Source organism: Typopeltis vanoorti, chromosome 16 (assembly GCF_054136105.1).
Source record: "Typopeltis vanoorti isolate ZY-2024b chromosome 16, IOZ_Tvanoo_1.0, whole genome shotgun sequence".
Lineage (NCBI taxonomy): Eukaryota > Metazoa > Arthropoda > Arachnida > Uropygi > Thelyphonidae > Typopeltis > Typopeltis vanoorti.
Window position 1 is genome coordinate 25,213,520 of NC_143564.1, and position 19,660 is coordinate 25,233,179.

At 36.9% G+C, this 19,660-nt stretch overlaps 1 protein-coding gene across 1 annotated transcript in view; it reads right to left on the bottom strand.

Annotated features, from left to right (window-relative positions):
- The window catches only part of Dhc98D (Dynein heavy chain at 89D), a 1,285,966-nt gene that overhangs the window by 504,399 nt on the left and 761,907 nt on the right, over positions 1–19,660 (bottom strand). Inside the window, exon 40 of the mRNA XM_090406627.1 lies at positions 16,616–17,014. Within this exon, the coding sequence (XP_090262753.1) occupies positions 16,616–17,014 (399 nt within the window). The remainder of the gene's footprint in view (positions 1–16,615; positions 17,015–19,660) is intronic.

The window sequence follows — 19,660 nt, forward strand, 5'->3', positions numbered from 1 at the left end:
TGGTTAGATGAGGACGACATCCTGACAGGAATAGAGATGGAAGGGTATGATGTGTTTTGTGAGGATAGAAGGGGTTAAAAGGGAGGGGGAATACTATTGATTATAGAGAAAAGGTTATGTCCATAAAAAGTAGAGATGGAAGAGGGAAATAGTGCCAGTGGTTTTGATGCAGTACGGTGTGAGATAGAGGTGAATGGAATGAAATACATGGCTGGATGTTGTTATAGACCAGGTAATGTGGATGGTAGTGACCATGGAATGTATAATCAAATTAGCCAAGCAAATAAGAAAAGAGTGATCATTATGGGCGATTTTAATTATGGAAATATAAACTAAAATGATGAGATAGCAACTGGGAGTAAAGAAAACGAGTTTTTTGAGTTTTGAGGAATAACTACCTCAGACAATATATAAGAGAGGGCAAACAAGGATTGAGGGTCTTGGATTTGGTCATCTCATCATAGAATGTAATTATAAATGAAGTGTCAAATCACCCACCAATTGATGAGAGTGACCATGAGGTGATTACCCGTGTAGTTGCCAGCAGTGTGAGGACCTCTGTAAGGAAAATATATATAAGGAACTACAAGGGAGTGATTATGAAGAGCTCAGGAGACAGCTTGTGAGTGTAGCATGCAATGAGGAGTTAGCTGGAAAAGAGATCAATGCAGCTTGTGGGATTTTCAAAAACCATCTAGTAGATGCAATGTCTAAATGTATTCCAAGGGTGAGAAGGTTAAATAAGGTAGGTATGAAATGGATGAATAAAGAGATTAACATGTTTGGTGCCAACTACGAGTATACTCGTAGTTGATATATGAGCTTAACAAGCCAACTACGAATATACTGGTATGTCGATTACCGCGGGTAACGAGATTACTCGTACTGACCTTGAAGAAGTGAAAGTGCTTGGCGCGCAGACGCAGCAGTGAACGTGTGTATATTCGTAGTTGGTATATGCGCCTCACAAGCCAACTATGAATATACTCATATGTCGATTACCACTGGCTACGAGATTACTCGTACTGACCTTAGAGAAGTGAAACTGCTTGGCGTGTGGTAACAAACTATGCCCGAGGAGCGTGGCAACGAACATGTTAAGCATGTGATACATAGAAAAAGGGCATTATGGAGACAGCATAAGAGAAGTGGAAATAACCAATTCCAAGAGGACTACAAAGACCAGGCAAGGTGGGTTACTTGGTTGGTGAGGGGTAGCTAAAGAGAGATATGAAAGCAGTTAGCTAACGAAGCCAAAAAGAATCCTAAGGAGTTCTTTCGATATGTAGCCAGCAAAAGAAAGAATGATTATGGAGGGATGACAGTGATTGGAGAAAATGGTAGAAAGACAGCTGTTACAGAAAGTGTGGTGGAGATACTTAATGAGCAGTTCGTAAAGGTATTTCAATCTTGTGAATGTGACTTCATGGAGAGATTGAGAGCAGTTGCTGATGGGGAAGAGAGCTTGACTGTAAGTGAGTAAGAGGTGTATGTGGAGTTGAGCGAACTAGACATTAATAAGGCGGTGGGACTTAGTAATATATCACCATGTATTCTGAAGGAATGGGGGAGAGATATCCAGGAAAAGGAAAGTTACTAGTGGTGTGCCTCAGGGGTCTGTTTTAGGGTGATTTCTATTTAACTTGTATATTAATGATATTGGAGAAGATATGGATGGAGAGTTGATGCTGGCCTTGATATATTTTTTTTAATACGAGTCTTGCACAGGGTCAAGCTCCTAAGGAGTGGAAGGAAGGCAAGATTGTGCCATTTCATAAAGGAGGTGATAGAACTGAAGTATCAAACTATAGGGCCTATTTGCATGTCAGGTGTTGTGGTTAAGTTATTGAAGAAGCATGTGAGAACTAGGATCCAGAATTGGGTTCATAACAATGGTATTATCTTTGATGGACAGCATGGATTTGCTAAAGGGAGGTCATGTTTTAGTAATCTACTTACTTACTTATTACAATAAGGTGACTGCTTCCATGGACAGAGGAGAAGGATATGCAGTAATATACTTACATTTCGCAAAGGCTTTTGATAGATTACTGTATGATAAGTTGATAGTCAAACTAGAGTAGATGGGGTTGGATATCAGATTAGTGCAGTGGATTGGAGAGTGGCTATCTGATAAGTATCAACAAGTTGTGTATGTGGGAAAGATATCCCGGAAAAGGAAAGTTACTAGTGTTGTGCCTCAGGGATCTGTTTTAGGGCCATTGCTGTTTAACTTGTATATTAATTCAGTATTCAGTTGTTTGCAGATGATGCAAAGTTGAGATGAACCATGAAGAGTACAGAAGATGTGGCCTTACAAGAAGACTCGAATAAATTGAATGATTGGGCACGGGAATGAAGACGTGAGTTCATTGTTGCAAAATGTAAGGTTTTAAAATTTGGGAAACAAAGATGGAATGCAGAATTTATACTTGGTGAGGATATATTGTCGGAGGTAGAGGAAATAAGAGATCTGGGGGTGATAGCGGATAAGGATCTGAAATTTAGGGGTCACATAGCCAAAATTGTGAAGACAACACAAAGGCTTCTGGGAATGATGCAGAGGACACTGACTTGTAGAAGTAGGGAGATTCTTGTTCCATTGTATAAGGTTTTGATTAGGCCACACGTGGAATATTATGCCCAGATTTGGTCACCTGGTTTTCAGAAGGACAAAGAGATGTTGGAAATGATCCAGAGGCAACTCACTAAGGTAGTTTCTAACTTATGGAATGTCGAGTATGAGGAAAGATTGAGATGATGCAACTTGCAAAGTCTGATGGGCAGGAGGAAGAGGAGAGATATGATAGAGACCTACAAGTTAGTAAGTGGTTGTTATAGGATCAATGCTGGAGAGGTTCTACAGAAAATAGTGGGAGATCAGGGGAGAACCAGAGGTCATCCCTGGCATAAAGACGGTGTGAGTATGGGAGTGAGAAGCAGGTTTTTTTCATGGAAAGTTGTGAATGATTGGAATGTCTTGCCTGAGAGTGTGGTTCTGCAGAGAATTTGAGTGTGTTTAAAGCATGGTATGATGAGCTGTGTGTATAATAAAAGGATCTCCTAGATGAGTCTTTGACTCCATGAGTTCTTGGGTAATAATAATAGTAAGAAGAAGAAGAAGTAGAAGAATTTTCGCAGCTTCCTTTGTCTCCTGTTTTGATAATTGGTATTGGGATGTCTGTCTTCCAGTAATTTGAAATTTCACCATTATATAGTATTTAGTTAAAAAGGTTAAGCAAGAAATTGATGGCTATTATGCCACCACCATATTTACATAGTTCAGTAGGAAATTCATCATAACCAGGTGACTTAGACAAGTTGATTTAGTTTACTACATTCAAAATTTCTTCTTTTATTATAGATGGTGCTTTTTCTTCTTCTGTCTCTTCATTTGTATTTTTCCAATCTTCTTCCTTCTTTGAGGCATATACTGCCATTTTCTTAGACTTAGCAAAGGCATTTAACAGGGTGCCACATGATAAGCTGATATTTAAGTTGCAGCACATGGGTATGGATGTCAGATTGGTCAACTGGATTCAGGATTGGCTGTCTGATAGGTATCAGAGAGTTGTGTATGGTGAGGCAGTTTCAAGAAAGCAGAGGGTTACAAGTGGGGTCCCACAGGGCTCAGTACTGGAACCTATATTCTTTAACCTTTATATCAATGACATTGTCAGTGGATTGCAAGGGGACCAATCTGACATATAGTATATTAATCACATGCTGCATCAAGTAAGTATTGCTTAGTAACTGCATAAACTGCAATCTTCCAATCTAAGTCCCCCATCTCCTCATAATAATTACCTGCCCTCCTCTCATTGAGCTTATTGGCCGATACGTACTATACCCATCATCCTTTACATCCACTGGCCTATAGACCAGTGGAGTCTATAGACCATTTGGCTGATGCATACTATACCCATCATCCTTTACATCCACTGGTCTATAGACCAGTGGATGTAAAGGATGATGGGTATAGTATGCATTGGCCAATAAGCTCAATGAGAGGAGGGCAGGTAATTATTATAAGGAGATGGGGACTTAGATTGGAAGATTGCAGTTTATGCAGTTACTAAGCAATACTTACTTGATGCAGCATGTGATGGAATATACTATAGGCTTGAGAGAGGATGTTAGATCCAGTAATTGAATCAGAGAATGTGTCTATAACCAATATGACCACACTGCCACCAGCTGATGAGTGATCATATGGTCTTGATGTGGGAGGTGGCTAAATGTGTGGAATTTCAGTTAAGAGGGGGCGGGGCGGAGAACATGGAATTACAAGGCTGGTAAGTAAGGCAAACTTAAAAGACTGCTTGGATTAGTATCATGGCATGTGAAACTGCAATGGGTTAGATGTTGATAGTTCATGGGAAATGGTAAATTAGTGTTTGAGGGAAATAAACTCAGGAGAATAAATCGAGTGGAAGTTAGATGGATGAAGACCATAATTAAGAAGCTACAAAAATTTTTTTTTTTAAAAATTGGAGGGGATTCAAAGAGAAAGTTGATCAGCAGCACAAAGCACAGGCAGAAGGGTAACCAGTGGGGTAAGAAAGTCAAAAGCAGAGTATGAAAGGAAATTAGCAGTGCAGGCCAAAGATAATCCAAAAGAGTGCTTTCTATATGTTGCAAGTAAAAGTAAGAAAGCAAGAGGTGTATGGCAGAATGATTATAATGAATGCAGATGGAAGGGAGGTAATGGAACCAGGTGAAATAGTAGAATTACTAAGTGAACACTTTGCAAGAGTATATCATCCACCAAGAGTATATTCTTGGTGGAGATATTGCTCTAACAAAAGAGGTGTAGGCTTATATGGAAACTGAGGTAAATGGAGGTGTATAGCATATTACTGAACTTTGAGGTGAATACAACTATGGGATTACATGGTATTATTATTATCATTATTATTAAGAGGGACCTCCAGGGAGTCAGAGACTCAGCGAGGGAGGCCACATACTATACACACCAGCTATCATATTTATTCTTGAATTCATTCACACTGCTTGCATTCACAACATCCAATGGCAATTCATTCCAATCATGCACCACCCTCTGAGAGAAAAATTTAGCCCTCATCCTCTTCTTAGTGGCCTTCATTCTCAGCTTCCAAGGATGCCTTCTCGTCCTTTCCCCACCCTCCATAAACTGAAAAATTCCATCAATTGAAATCCTGTATGACCTTTTCAGAAGTTTGTAAGTCTCAATCATATCACCCCTCTTTCTTCTGTTTGCTAGTGTCTGCACTCTACAAATTCTGTCTTCATAATGAGTATTCCACAATCCTGATATCATTTTTAATACTCTTCTTTGCACTCTCTCCAATATATCAGAATCACAACAGAAACCATGAGAACAGACCTGCACACAATAGTCCAAGTGAAATCTTATCAAAGCCTTGTAAAGAGGCAAAATAACATCCTTATATTTACATGTGAATGTTCATTTCAGCAATGCAATTATCTTTTGAGTTGTATTCGCAATCTTTGCCACATGACTCCTGAACTTCAACTTCGTATCTATTAACACTACAAGATCCCTAGCCTAACCCCACCAATATAATACAACATCGGATATCTAATCACACTGAAGTGAATGACTTTATATTTACTGACATTGAGCTGACACCCATTTTCCCATGCCCACAATTCCAGGCTATTCAAATCATTCTGCAAGTACTGCATATCAACAGCATTCCTGATTACCATACCTATCTTTGCATCATCAGTAAATTTGACAAGTGACACCAGTATGTCACTTGTCAAATCCTTCCCAATATCATTAATGTATATATTGAATAACAGTGGATCAAGCACTGATCCTTGTGGTATCACAAGGATCAGTACCACTTTTTGATATCTGTCAGCCAGCCATCCTCTTATCCATGGTAATATTCTACAACCCAAACCCATTTTCTAAAATTTATGCAACAGTCTACCATGCTGTATTCTATCAAAAGCCTTAGCAAAATCCAAAAGTAGCATGGTGTATCCATTCCCCTTGTCTAGTTCAATGGTAACATTGTTATAGAATGTGAGCAAGTTGCTAAAACATGACCTTCCCTTAGTAAACCCATGCTATTCATTGAAAAGTAGTGATTTACTGTCAACCAATTTCTAAAAGTGAGCCCTAAGCAATTTTTCCAAACTCTTCACCACCACAACTCCTGAGTTACTGATTGGTTAATAGTTAGATACCTCGGTTTTTGCACTAGCCCTGTGCAATGGGATTACCATATATTCCTTCCATTCCTGCAGAATCTTCCCTGTTCTGAGACTCATATTAAACAGCCTAGTCAAATGAATGGCTAGTTCAGCTGAACACTCTTTTGGCACACGTGCAGATATCTCCTCAGTCTCTATTGATGAATTCATATTCAATTTGTGCAACAGCTCTAATACCTCATCCTCATACACCTGTGTTGTTTCTTCATCTAGTGAAGAGGTAACAGTGATCTCAATGTTGTGTACACCAGGTTGATAACTTTTAACAAAATGGGTACTCAATAACTGAACAACCTCTTCTGCATCGGTAACCCTCATGCCATCAGGATTTAGAAGAGTTATTTTTCCATATTCATTCTTTCTTTTACTTGCAGCATATCAATAGAATTCTTGTGGGTTGTCTTTAGCACACAGAGCCGGTTTCTTTTCATACTCACTTTGCTTTCCGAACAACTGTGACTATTCTAGCCTGCTGCTTATAACTTTCATAATGGACATCATCCTTATGCAGAAGGTATTCCTTCCGCATTGTCCTTTACTTACTAATCTCTTGCTTAATAAGATTACACATCCAATTGACTCCTACTCTTATTCTTCAAACTCTTGCACATTCTGATATCGCATCATTTAAGTATTGTTTAAATGCTTCCCATGCACCGTTGATATTCTTTCCATCCAGCAACCGATCCCATTCCACTGAACTAAGTATACTCCTCAGTTGGTCATAAATTCCTGCTTTGTAGTTCAGCATGTAACCTTTTCCGAATGAAACATTCATAAACTTAGTCACTTCTCAAGTGAGTACAGCATGATCACTGTCACCAACCATAGGCAGAATAGTTACGTCTTTATCTGAAATGCCTTCTGGCACTATAATGAAATCTAAAACTCTTTGCCCTCGAGTTCCTTCTGTTACATGCTGCTTGAAGAAGTTGTCCTGCAACAGCTCAATAAATGCATTTTCATTCTTCTCATGAGATTCTACTGCTACTCAATTAATATTTGGATAATTAAAGTCTTCCATTATGATTATTCTTTTCACGCTCATCTTTTCTATTTGGTGATGCATTTCTTCATCCCTAGCAACCAATTCACCAGGTCTGTAACAACACCCCCACTATATAACTGATCTTGTTAGATTCCACCTCACACCCGCATGCCCCCTTCTCTCCTATCCTCTCTATCCTTCCTAAAAATACTGTACCCTTGACACTCGATACCAGTTAGCAGGTCTGATTCTGACAGCCAGGTTGCAACATATTGACTAAGGCAACAAACTCTATTCCTTTGTTTCTGATACTCCTAGCATTTGTGTACAGATATAATAATCTACCTGTTTGTTCTTTTATACTGTTTTGTCTGCAGTCTGCGTGACACAGTTGGACAACTTACAGATCTCTATTCTTCTCTTATGCCTTACACATGTAGCCATCTTTGCACATGTTTGATGGGTCCGAGCCAAATTTAGATAAAACCCTAAATCGTTCTCTCCTTGTCAACATTTCCATGACAAAACCCATTCCCATCATTAATACAGTTACATAACATTGTCACTCTTACACCCACATTCACACCATTCCTCCTTTTATAATTTAGTTTCCCTGACTCTGTGTTATTAGAAAAACTAATAACATACCAGTTATTAGTTTTTCTAGACTCTTGATTCCAAAATGCATTCAAGTGTAGGCCGTACCTCTTATACAAATCCAATCTTCCCTCAAACTCACTCCACACATCCAAAAACTTGCATCCATTCCTTCTACACAGCCTATGCATCTAACCGTTTGCTATCATAGCCCTTCTTTTTAATTCATTTTTATCATAGCGAGGTAAAATACTGACGATTTCCACTTTCTCACTCTTCACTATTGCCTCTTCCAACAACCCTTTCATATCCTGTCTCATACTGAACTTATTGCCAGTTAAGTCACTAGTACCTACTACAACTACGATTTCATTCACTTTCCTTTTCTGTTTTTGAATTCCTTCCTTTATATTCTTAATTTTCTCTCCAGGAAAACTCGATGTTATAACTTGCTCATCTATAGCATGTTTTATTATAGAGTCACTATATCAAATAATGTCTTTTTTTTTGCTAACGTCACTTACATGATTTCCATTATTTCCTGTCATACCTGTTTCCTTGCTTTGTTGTTTCTTATTTTCCTGTTTATTTTTCTTTTTCTCTCTCCTTTTTTTTCCCTCTGTTCATTTAAACCGCCTGTCAACTTTTTGCAATTCCTGCATCATCTCTCTCTCTGATGATCTGCTTCAGCTTCGCTATTTTGGAGGTTAATTCATTTTCATTAACTTCCTCCATATCTCTAATAACCTCATTAGCGAGGCTAACCTTCTTGTTCTCGCTTGCACTGCTTTTTTTGGCATTACATTTCTTGCCCTTTTTTGGCACCATTTTAAATGTATAATAAATAAACTAAAATTTACACTAGTATACTACAAAACGCTAATTTTCTAAGGGAAAACACAATAAAAACTCCAATTTTATAGGAGCACTAAATTCACCGACAAACCACAATGTGTTCTCGATTTATTTATTTATTTACTTTTTAATTTTATTAGCAATATTTTTTTTTGTCCAGTCTGCTTATATAATTCATCATTTGTTATATGTACAGGCTAAAATATTTTTAATATATTAAACAAACACTTCAAAAATATATTTAATTAAGTGTCCTGTTTTGGGGTCAGTTTCAATGTCTGTTATCCATATAATAATAATGCTATAAAATTGTCCTTGATACCTGAGTAAAAATATTATAACATAAAATCTGTCATTTAAACTATCCGTTATTTATACTTGTCAGAAAGACAATTATAGGAGAATGATTTTGGATGATGATGATAGTAGAAGGGTAACTATTGCAGAAGATTCAGCTGAGAGTTAGTTACAGCCTTCACATGCTTTTCCACAAGGTTATTCCAAAGGGATGAGTTCCGCAGTAGTGCAAAGTGGATAAAATTGTTCCTATACACTAAAGAAGTGATACTGAACTACAAATTATAGCCTGTGTGCATCTGAAGTTGTGGTCGAGGGGAGCTTGAAATCAGAATTGAAAACAGAACTGGGTTGAAAACAGTAGATTCACAGTAAGTATAAATTAAAGATGCCAAAAAAATATATTCTTGGTTTAATCTCAGTCAGTATGTTTATCAAACAGAAGTTATATTTTCTCTATATGCTATGTATTATAGCTGGATAACACATCAGATGAGGTAAATGCAGATAAGTAATATTTAGTAAATACTTCATGATGACCTCTACTGGCTTTACTTCGTTTTATGGTCATGTGTGATAGAGTGCATCTCTTGCAAGAGATTTTCTACTTGTATATTGCATATACTGATTCATTCATGTCATTGTGTAGGAGAGGACAATGTGGAGAGGACATGCTAGGTATATTTTGCTGGTATTACTCCATAATTAAAGAATCAGATGGGATAGTAAACTAATTTTATTGATTACTTCACTAGTTTTGTGAAAATCTTTTGTTTCACATCATCAAGATAACTCTGCCAATAAACTAAAAACTCATCATCATCATCAAATTCCTGCCATGTACCCTCAAGGGGTGTACAGGACTACATGAAAAATTTACATCATTACTAACTTTCTAACTACAATTTTCCTCCAGACCAGTCGGTTACTCATCAAGACTCCAATATTATCAGATCTTATATTTCTGTCGTCTAAGACACTTTGTGCCCTATAAAACCACCTACATCTTCATCTTCCTCTAGTTCGTTTTCCTGCCAACCTGGCAGAGAACACTTGTTTTGCCAATCTTTCCTCGCCCATTCTGTTTAAATGACCATACCACCGGAGATTAGCTCTGTTAACACATTCCTGGATGCTGACAATGTCAAGTTCTTTCCTAATATCCTCATTTTTAATATGATATTGCCATTGATGCCATCTGTAAATGTCTCTAATCTTTCTCAGGACTCTCATATCTGCGGTCTCTAGTCTTTGGTCAAGTGTTTTACTTCTGACCCAGCTCTCAGATCCATAAGTTAAAACTAGTTTGAACACTGTCTTGTATACAGCTAATTTAGTGTTCCAACTAATTTCTCTCTTTGAATTAGTAACTTATAATTTAGTGTTCCAACTAATTTCTCTCTTATAATTAGTAACTCTCTTATTCGATATGAATTTATTCAATTGACTTTCTATTATACCAGCTTTATTGATTCTATTGTCTATTTCTATATTTAATTTACCATCTTCACTAAAAATCATGCTAAGTAGGTGAAATGTTTTACTTTCCACACGTTCAACGTTCAAAATGCAGTTGACATTTTCAACAATTCTGTCTATTTTCATTGTCTTTGTCTTTTTATTGCTGACCTTCATACCATATCTATTACAACAGTTATTCAATTTAGTCAAGGAATCTTGCAGAGTCATAGTGGATTTATTGATAAGTATAACATCGTCCACATAAAGCAAAGTGCTGACATTAACATCTCCAATTCTGATATCATGTTTAATACCACTTTCCTTCATAATGTGATCCATATAGATAATGAATAACAGAGGGGATAATGTACATCCTTGTCTCACACCAGATTTAACATTAAACTATCTTCCTGTACTTCCTTCAATTCTAACTGCTGACTTACAACTCAAATAAAGACTAAGTATTGCTTGATATAATGCTCCATTGACACCATATGACTGTAGCATATTGAATAGCTTCTCTCTTGGCACCTTATCATATGCCTTTTCCAGGTCTACAAAATATAATAAATTTATTTTAATCCTTTATCCAAGTGTGTGCAAACAAAGTTTGTGCCTGAAAGTATCTTCAGGACTGGGGTAAAGTGGTACAACACCGGGCGACTCCTTGCAAAGGTAGGGCAAGCTACCAAAACTCTTATCTCAGTACCTCCCATAATGCAAAACACATCTCCTTGCAGATATGTATAATGTTATGCATTAAGGGAAGGGCCACTACCCAGACCAGTTTCGACCTTCATTGAGGTCTCTTCAGCGGGAGCCAGGCCCAAGTGGAGATACCAAGGCAGAAGCATTAGCAAGGTCATCTCCTCCTATAGGAGCTGCCAAACGGTGTGCCACCTTTTTATTAAATTACTCTGGATTTAGAGAAAGCTGTTGAAAGTTTATTTTTCATTTGGTCAGACTATAATCTACAAAAGGTCTACAAAACTCAAATAGAGATCCTTGTTATATTCCCATGATTTCTCCACTATTTGTAGTAAAGTGAAGATCTGATGCTGACAGCCTCTATTTGGCCAGAATCCAGCTTGTTCTTCACCAAGCTTTTGTTCTACAATTCTTCTCAACCATTTCTCAAGTATACTTGCATATATCTTACCAGGAACGCTCAGTAGGGAAATACCTCTGTAATTCTCACATTCAGCTTTATTTCCCTTTTTATATGTGGGTACTATGAGAGCTTTACTCCAATCATCTGGCATTTATCCCTGTCCAGGCCTTCTGAACTACGCAGTGCTGCCATTGTAAGACTTTTATACCTCCATACTTGAGCTTTTCTGGTTGAATGTCATCTACTCCTTCTGCCTTTCCACATTTCAGGCTTTTGATGGCTTTTTCTACTTCAAGTATGGATATGTATTCCTGACTGTATGCTTGTTGAGTGTTTTTTACTACTGTGCTATCACTGCTTGTTTCAATTAACAATTTTTCGAAGTAATTACTCCATACTTCAAGAATATCTTTTTCTCCTGTTTTCATTTCACCTTTATCATCTCTAACTCCTTTTACAGTATTCTTTCCTCCATTTCTAAGCTTCTTCAATAACCTCCAAAATATTTTGCCACCTTCTTGATATTTATTTTCTAGGTTCTTGCCAAAGTCCTCCCATGACTTTTATTTAGCTAGTTTTACACAGTGTTTAGCTTTCTTACATTTGTCTCTGTATTCTCTAAGAGCACAAGCTGACTTATTTGCCAGGAACTTTTGATATGCTTTCTCAAACTCTTTCATATTTTCTTCAATAATCTTTGTGTATTTTAGTCTACAGTTCACATCTGAGAGCTACTCAACTTTTATTCGTTTCAAAACTTTCTTACATGTTATTCTTTTCAATATGAAATTCAATTTTATCCTGCTCAAGACTAAATAGTGATCACTTCCAATTTCAAATCCTCTGTACACTCTGGTGTCCTGCACAAGGGAGAAAACATCACTATCAACAATAACATAGTCAATGAGACTTTTCTTATTTCTAGCCTCTTCTCTCCATGTGAATTTGTGCACATTTTTATGTTGGAACATGGTGTCCTGAGCAGAAATCCAACAAATATTTGCCATCATTATTAGCTTTGCTCTTTTCTCCAAATTTACCCGATATATTTTTGTATGTCTGACAATCATTTCCTTCTCTGCTATTTAGATCCCCAACAACGACGAACTTTTCCTTTTTCATTGTGTCAGATGCTTTCTCTAAAGCATTAAAACATTCCTCCACTTCTACCTTAGTAGAACCTTCTGTGGGACCATAGGCACAAATAAGTCTCATTGTCCAGTTCCCCATTCTCATATTTGCCCACATCACTCTACTTGAGACTGCCTGCCATTCAAGAAGATTAGCCTCATATTTAGTGTTGAATACAATGACTACTCCTTCTTTTCCTTGAATGTCATTGCCTGAATATAACATTTTGTATTTATTGCTCAGAAAGATCTCACCAGTTTTTGTCTTTTTTGTTTCAGTCACCCCATTATGTCGATCTGGTACTTATCTAATTCCTCAGCTAGCTCCATTTCTTTGCCATTCAGGCTTCTTATGTTGATAGTACCGATATTTAACTCTGGTGATGTTGAGTTGGGGTGTTTTTTCAGATTTGTTCCAGTAGCTGACTTTTCGCTGTTCACTCTGGTTCCCTGGTGAAAACAACGGGGGCCTTGTTTAACCAGGTGACGCCCCAGCCGGTATGAAATTTTGTCATGTTGTACTATCGTTTTATAATTTGGTTTAAGCCAATAAGAATTACAATTTGATCGGCTAAATCCCAAATTGTCAGCCCATCCTTGTTCGTTCAGTATCCAGGTAGATACCTAACAGGGTGCACCATGAGAAGGTGAGGATTGGACATTAGGCCAGAAGCCCTGGTCGGTTCTCCGCATTCCTTTAAAGGCGATGTGGAGGTCTCCTCTCAGTTATACAGCTTTGACCCTTAAGCATCCCTAAACTAAAAACTAAATAATGTAAATATCTGAACATGAATAACAATATAAAGTGTAGAGGATGTTTCATCATTACAGCTGATTCTTGAAAAATTTGTAATCTATGTGGAGGATGTATGCTACCAGAATACTTGATATTTTGTTTCAGTTGTGTTGCCGGTCCTGCCATGTTTTCTTTTGTTCTTAATATCTTTGAAGTGTTCAAACTAGCATATCTCTCCTGACCTGCCTGACTGTCTGTCCTATGTAGTGTAGACTACAACTACAGCTGATCTTGTAGATACCTAGTATTTTAAGAGTTGGATGGGCAGGTTTCAGAGATTTTAGGTGATTGATCTTGTTGATGGGGTTGGAAAGCAACCTTGATATTTTCTTGATGCAGCATTCATGCTTTTTTAATTATGACTGATTGTGTAATTAAATTCATTGTTGAATTAGAGGCAAACAGGTCTTTGCCATTTCTGAATGTATTCTGTTCAGATACCTCAATATGTATATCCAGAAATGGTAAAGACCTGTTTGCTCTAATTCAACAATGAATTTAATTTCTGAGTGAAGGTTGTTGAGTTACATAACAAATTCTTCTAATTGGAAAATAGATCCTGGGCAAATAATGAAAATATCATTGACATATTTCTGTCATATTTTAGATTGCATACCTTGGTATTGGAAGGATTTATTTTTTGGACCACTTCACGAATAGGTTTGCTAACAAGGGAGAGAGGAGAGAGGAGAGAAGAGAACCCATTTCTAGTCCTTCTTTCTGTTCAAAATATTCCTCTTGGAATTTGATGAATGTGCTATCGATGCAATGTTTAAAGAGTTTAAAGAGATCTACTGTATCTGGTGGAAAGAGGTCTTGTAATAGTTGTATTGCTTCTATTCTTCATATGTTGATGAAGAGATTTGCTACGCCCAAGTAAATCAATAAGATCTAGTGTAATATCTTTGGTGTTATCTATGAAGTGTGTCATATTCAGAATATCTTGCATCGACAACAGATCTCAATGGCAAGTCCTGTTTATGCACCTTTGGGACTCCAGATAAGCCAACCATGATGTGGCTATGCCACATGATGCTGGTCCCAAGCCTGGGAAATAGATGAGGGTTGAGCAAAGAGCTAGCAAACCATCCTTGTAAGAAAGTGCTTTGCTATGGAAACCAGGACCACAGAAATATCTGACCAAAATGTAATACTAAATGAAGACAAACTGTTGAGAATGACATCCCCTAGCGAAAGCTCTTATGGAGAAACTAGAGAATTGAGGAATACAACAGAAAATTCAGACAAGACACAAAAACTAAAAGTGACATATAAACTATTTGGAGCCAAAAAAACAAAACAAACTGGATGTTTTAATGTTGGAATGTGAGGACTATGTATGAAACATCAAAAGTAGCCAATATAGCCAAAGAAATGAAAGACTACAAAATTGAAATATTGGGAATAAGCGAGACAAGATGGAATGGACAGAGAATGATCCAGTTAAGTTCAGGAGAAACAATAATATATGATGAAAACAAAGATGAGGATAGTTCACATGCAAAAGAAATGGCAAAGTTCACATGCAAGAGCTGAAATGATACAATGGAACCAATTACAGAAAGATGCACAAGAGCAAGATTTAACTCAAGATTCTATAAAGTGAAAATTATAAATGTATATGCACCAACTAATAATGCAGATGATATAGAAAAATATGAATTTCATAATATATTACAAAAAGCCAATAGATGGCACAAATCCTAGAGATATAATTATAGTAATTATAGTCTATCTTTATTGAGGTCTCGTCAGTGGGAGCCAGACACAGAGGTGGTGATACTAAGGAGTAATGGAGAAGTCATATTTACCTATACGAGTTGCCAAAAGGTGTCTCACCTTATTATTAAATTACTCTAAATTTAGAGAAAGATGTTGGCAATTTTTTTTTCTCCCCCACTTGGTTAGACCATTACTTCCACCTTAGTATCACCACCTCTAGGTCTGGCCTCCCACTAACGAGACCTCAATAAAGACTGTGTAGTGGCCCTTCCCTTAATGCATAGCATTATACATGTCTGCAAGGAGATGTGCTCTGCATTATGGGAGATACTAAGACAAGTAGAGATGAGAGCTTGGTCCACCTTTACCATGAGTTGCCTCAGTCCTGAAGATACTTCAGGCACAAACTGTGTTTGCTTACACTTGGATAAAGGATTAAACTAAATTTTTTATAATCTAACCAAGTAGAAGAAAAAAAAAAAACTTCCAAGACCAGAGGCGATACTAAGGTTGAAGTAATGCAGAAGTCACATTTTATATATGAGTAGCCAAAATTGTCACACCTTATTATTAATTGGTTTAATCCTTTATCCAAGTGTAAGCAAACAAAGTTTACACCTGAAGTATTTGCAGGACTGGGACAACTTGTATATAGAAGCTAATGACTTCAGATTACTTCCAACAACTGTCTCTAATCCAGAATATTTTAATAATAAGGTGCGACACCTTTTGGCTACTCATATATAAAAATATGACTTCTGCATTACTTCAACCTTAGCATCACCTCTAGGTCTGGCTCCCACTGATGAGACCTCAATAAAGGTCAAAACTAGTCTGGGTAGCCACCCTTCCCATAATGCATAGCATCATACATGTCCGTAAGTATATGTGCTTTGCATTATGAATGCTAAGGCAAGTGATGTGAAGTCATTAGCGTCTACATATGAGTTGTCCCAGTCCTGAAAATACTTCAGGAGCAAATTTTGTTTGTTTACACTTGGATAAAGGATTAAACTAAGTATATAATTTCTTGGTATCTTTAATTTATAGTATAACCAAGTGGGAAAACTTTCAAGAACAAGTGACTATTTTGGGAAGTTGTATAAGGACTATGTGAGAAAGGAAATGCGCAGCAGATTTCTTGCACAGAATGCGAATGTTTAGAAGAATGTAGTGCCTAAGTTTGGTAGTGATAACGAATAAGTTTAATGCATAATTTGACAAGGCTTATGTGAAAGAATGGGGGTTACCCATTATTATTAATAAAAATAATATTCCAACTACTAACCATGCTCAAACTTGCTTAACTTTTTGCATTATGCAGCTTTGCTTTCACAAGTGTCTGATGATGATGATAGGGATAATAATAATACTTTACTGTATATTGCAAAGTAATGGAAAATCGAAAATCATAGTAATATACTTACCAAAACCAACTTGTTATCACTATCATTGATAAGTCTATCACAGAAAACCCTCATACATTCATTTCTCCATATACGAACAAACTGAGATGACGACGAAAATCTTTCAGCAGTAGAAAGACAAAGACCACTATATACTCGAGAGATGTCTCGCAGATTGAAGATGTAATGAAATTTTGATGGTGTAGGAGGAAGTTTCTGCACTACAGATTTATACAGAGACATAGTAGATTTGGTTATGATTGGAACCAATTCATGCACTTCTGAGGTAAATAACTGAGTGTGACCATCAAGGATAGATGAGTAAATATGATAAAGACTCTCATCAGATGGAAAAGTCATCGTGAAAACAGAAAACAATGTTAAAAATCTAGGATCCACTTCATTTCTACCTCCACCAGCCTGAAAAAAAATAATAAAAATGGGAGTAGAGGGGAGGGAAATAAAATGTATTAATCACTAAATATATTTAACTGTAAAATTTGCTAACACATTTATATATAAATATAAATAAATAAATAAATATATATATATATATGTTATTATTATTATTCCATGACACCACCAGGGAGTCCAAAGACTCATCGAGGGAGGACACCTACTCTGCAACTCTCTGTCTCCACCACTCAATCTGCCAACTACAATGAACCACAACTGTCATCATCAACACCGGCGGCATCTACCGCCCACCACCACTATTATTTTCACAGATAATCACAAACATCCATGCCCCATGGTGGGATTCGAACCCGCAGCCTTTTGGCTGGAGAGCGGATACACTAACCACTCGGCCAACCAGGCTGGCCAGGCATTATATATATATATATATTAAGCAATAATATTAGTACATTCCATTATGTTTTCATGAACCAATCAAAATTGTTGAAGTTTTTAAAAATTTATATCTGTATTTATCTATATATACATATCGTGGGATATACTCCATAGTCACTGAAAGAGACCGACAAGCTTCAGATCACTCCTGCCTAAACCTAATGAGTTTTAAGGTCAGTTATGCTTAAATATTATATTAAAATAATCATTATTATTATTATTATGGGAATTCCGAGGAGTCCTTAGACTCATCAAGGGTGACCCTAAACATCATGTCAAGAACTACCCAACATTTGCACAGTATCTATCATACTTTGCCTTAAACTTATTCACAGCCATGGCACCCACAACAGACTCTGGCAACCTATTCCACTCATTCACTACTCTCAAGCAAAAAATGTAGTTCCAACTCCCTTGCTAACTACAATCTTGCTCAGTTTCCATGGAGATGGCTCCCTAGTTCTCTCACCAACACACCTGTTCTGAAAAATTTCCTCTGAATTAATCTTGTATAAATCCCTCAGTAATTTGTATGTCTCAATCATATCACCCCTTTTCCACTTATAAACCAGTTTCTATAACCCACAAATCTTCAACCTGTTCTCGTAAGGTTCATTCCATGCTACCATCTTGGTCACTCACCACTGGATCCTCTCCTCCTCCTTCTCCTCCTGATCACCAAGAAACCCTGCCACCCAGATCTGCATGCAGTAGTCAAGATGGGGGTTTTATCAAGACTCGATACGGAGGAAATAACCTGCTTGTCTGTACTCATCAAAATATTCTTCAGTAACCAAGTAGTCTGATGAGCTGCTTTAGACACTTTTGCTATGGTATACAGCTGGTAATCTTTTCACCCCAAAATGCATAACCTTACACTTTGTCACATTAAACTGACATCCATTCTCCTTTGCCCAGTCTGCCAATCCATCCAAATCATCATGCAAAATTTTGACATTATCTATTAACTCTTTGACATTATCATTAACTATTGCTCTACTCAACTTTGCATCTTCAGCAAATAACTGAACAGTTACTCGCAGATCCTTTCCTATATCGTTAATGAACAAATTAAACAGAACCCTGCAGAATGCCATTAGTCACATGCCTTCTTTTGGACTCTACTCCTGAATAAACTACTCTCTGATATCTCTGAATGGCTCAAGATATATTGTGCAGCTAAGTTATTTTTTATCTTATGCTAAATCTTCAAAAGTTATTAGCCTTTCTTCAAAATTTCCTTTGTCTTTGTAAAGGATTGCATTTTGGTTTTATATAGACTTTTTTACAAGCTCCACATTCTCTTCAGTTAAGGCTACAACAAGCAGTGATGAGTCATTGCCAACAATAGGCATCAGCCCTGGCTCAGCAAAAATTGGTCAGAGGGTTCATGAATCTTAAAATCTCAGAAAACATACAAATCCCAGTCCTGCCGAAAGCAATGGACAAAGGTCAGTACCAACTCTCTCTTATGCCAATATTGTAGCTAATATTGAATTGCATGAATTCATATTTATAGTTTCACAAAGAGGAAGATTTCTCTAACATACAAACAGCATACCAACAAGGGTGGTATGCTGTTTGTATGTTAGAGAAATCTTTTTGAAAAATTTTTTCAAAAAGATTTCTCTAACATACAAACTTTCAAAAAGTTTTTTCTAGAATATATGGAGCACCAAAATTTTTCAAACCCTGTTTGAAAAATTTTGGTGCTCCATATATTCTAGGTGTTTTAATATGAAAAGGCTTGAGGTTGTTAATTGTTTCTTTTGGTTAGGAAGTGATTTTCTTTAATAATTTGCCAACTTTATTATTTTGAGAGTTAGCAGGAACACGATCTACAATTTGATATGTAGACTGATCTTGTAAAAGTATGTATATTTTGCTTCATATTCTGCTAAATTCATCACCACAGTTGCATTACCTTTGTCTGCTATAGTTATTGCAATATTGTTATCACTGTATAAAGTTTTGATTTCTTTTCTTGTGTATTGTTTTTGCAGAGAATGTTGGCTACATTCAGATGAATGTGATTGGTTATCACTGGAGGCAGATCGTATATTCTCCATTCAATGGAAGCCATTACTTTTACTTTTGGAACTTGACTGGGTGTAACGACAAAGTTATGTCCTCAACATACTAACAGCTTCATCTGGGGCTACCAATGATAAATTGACAACAACACAGTCTTGTTGTAATTGTGGTCATTCCATA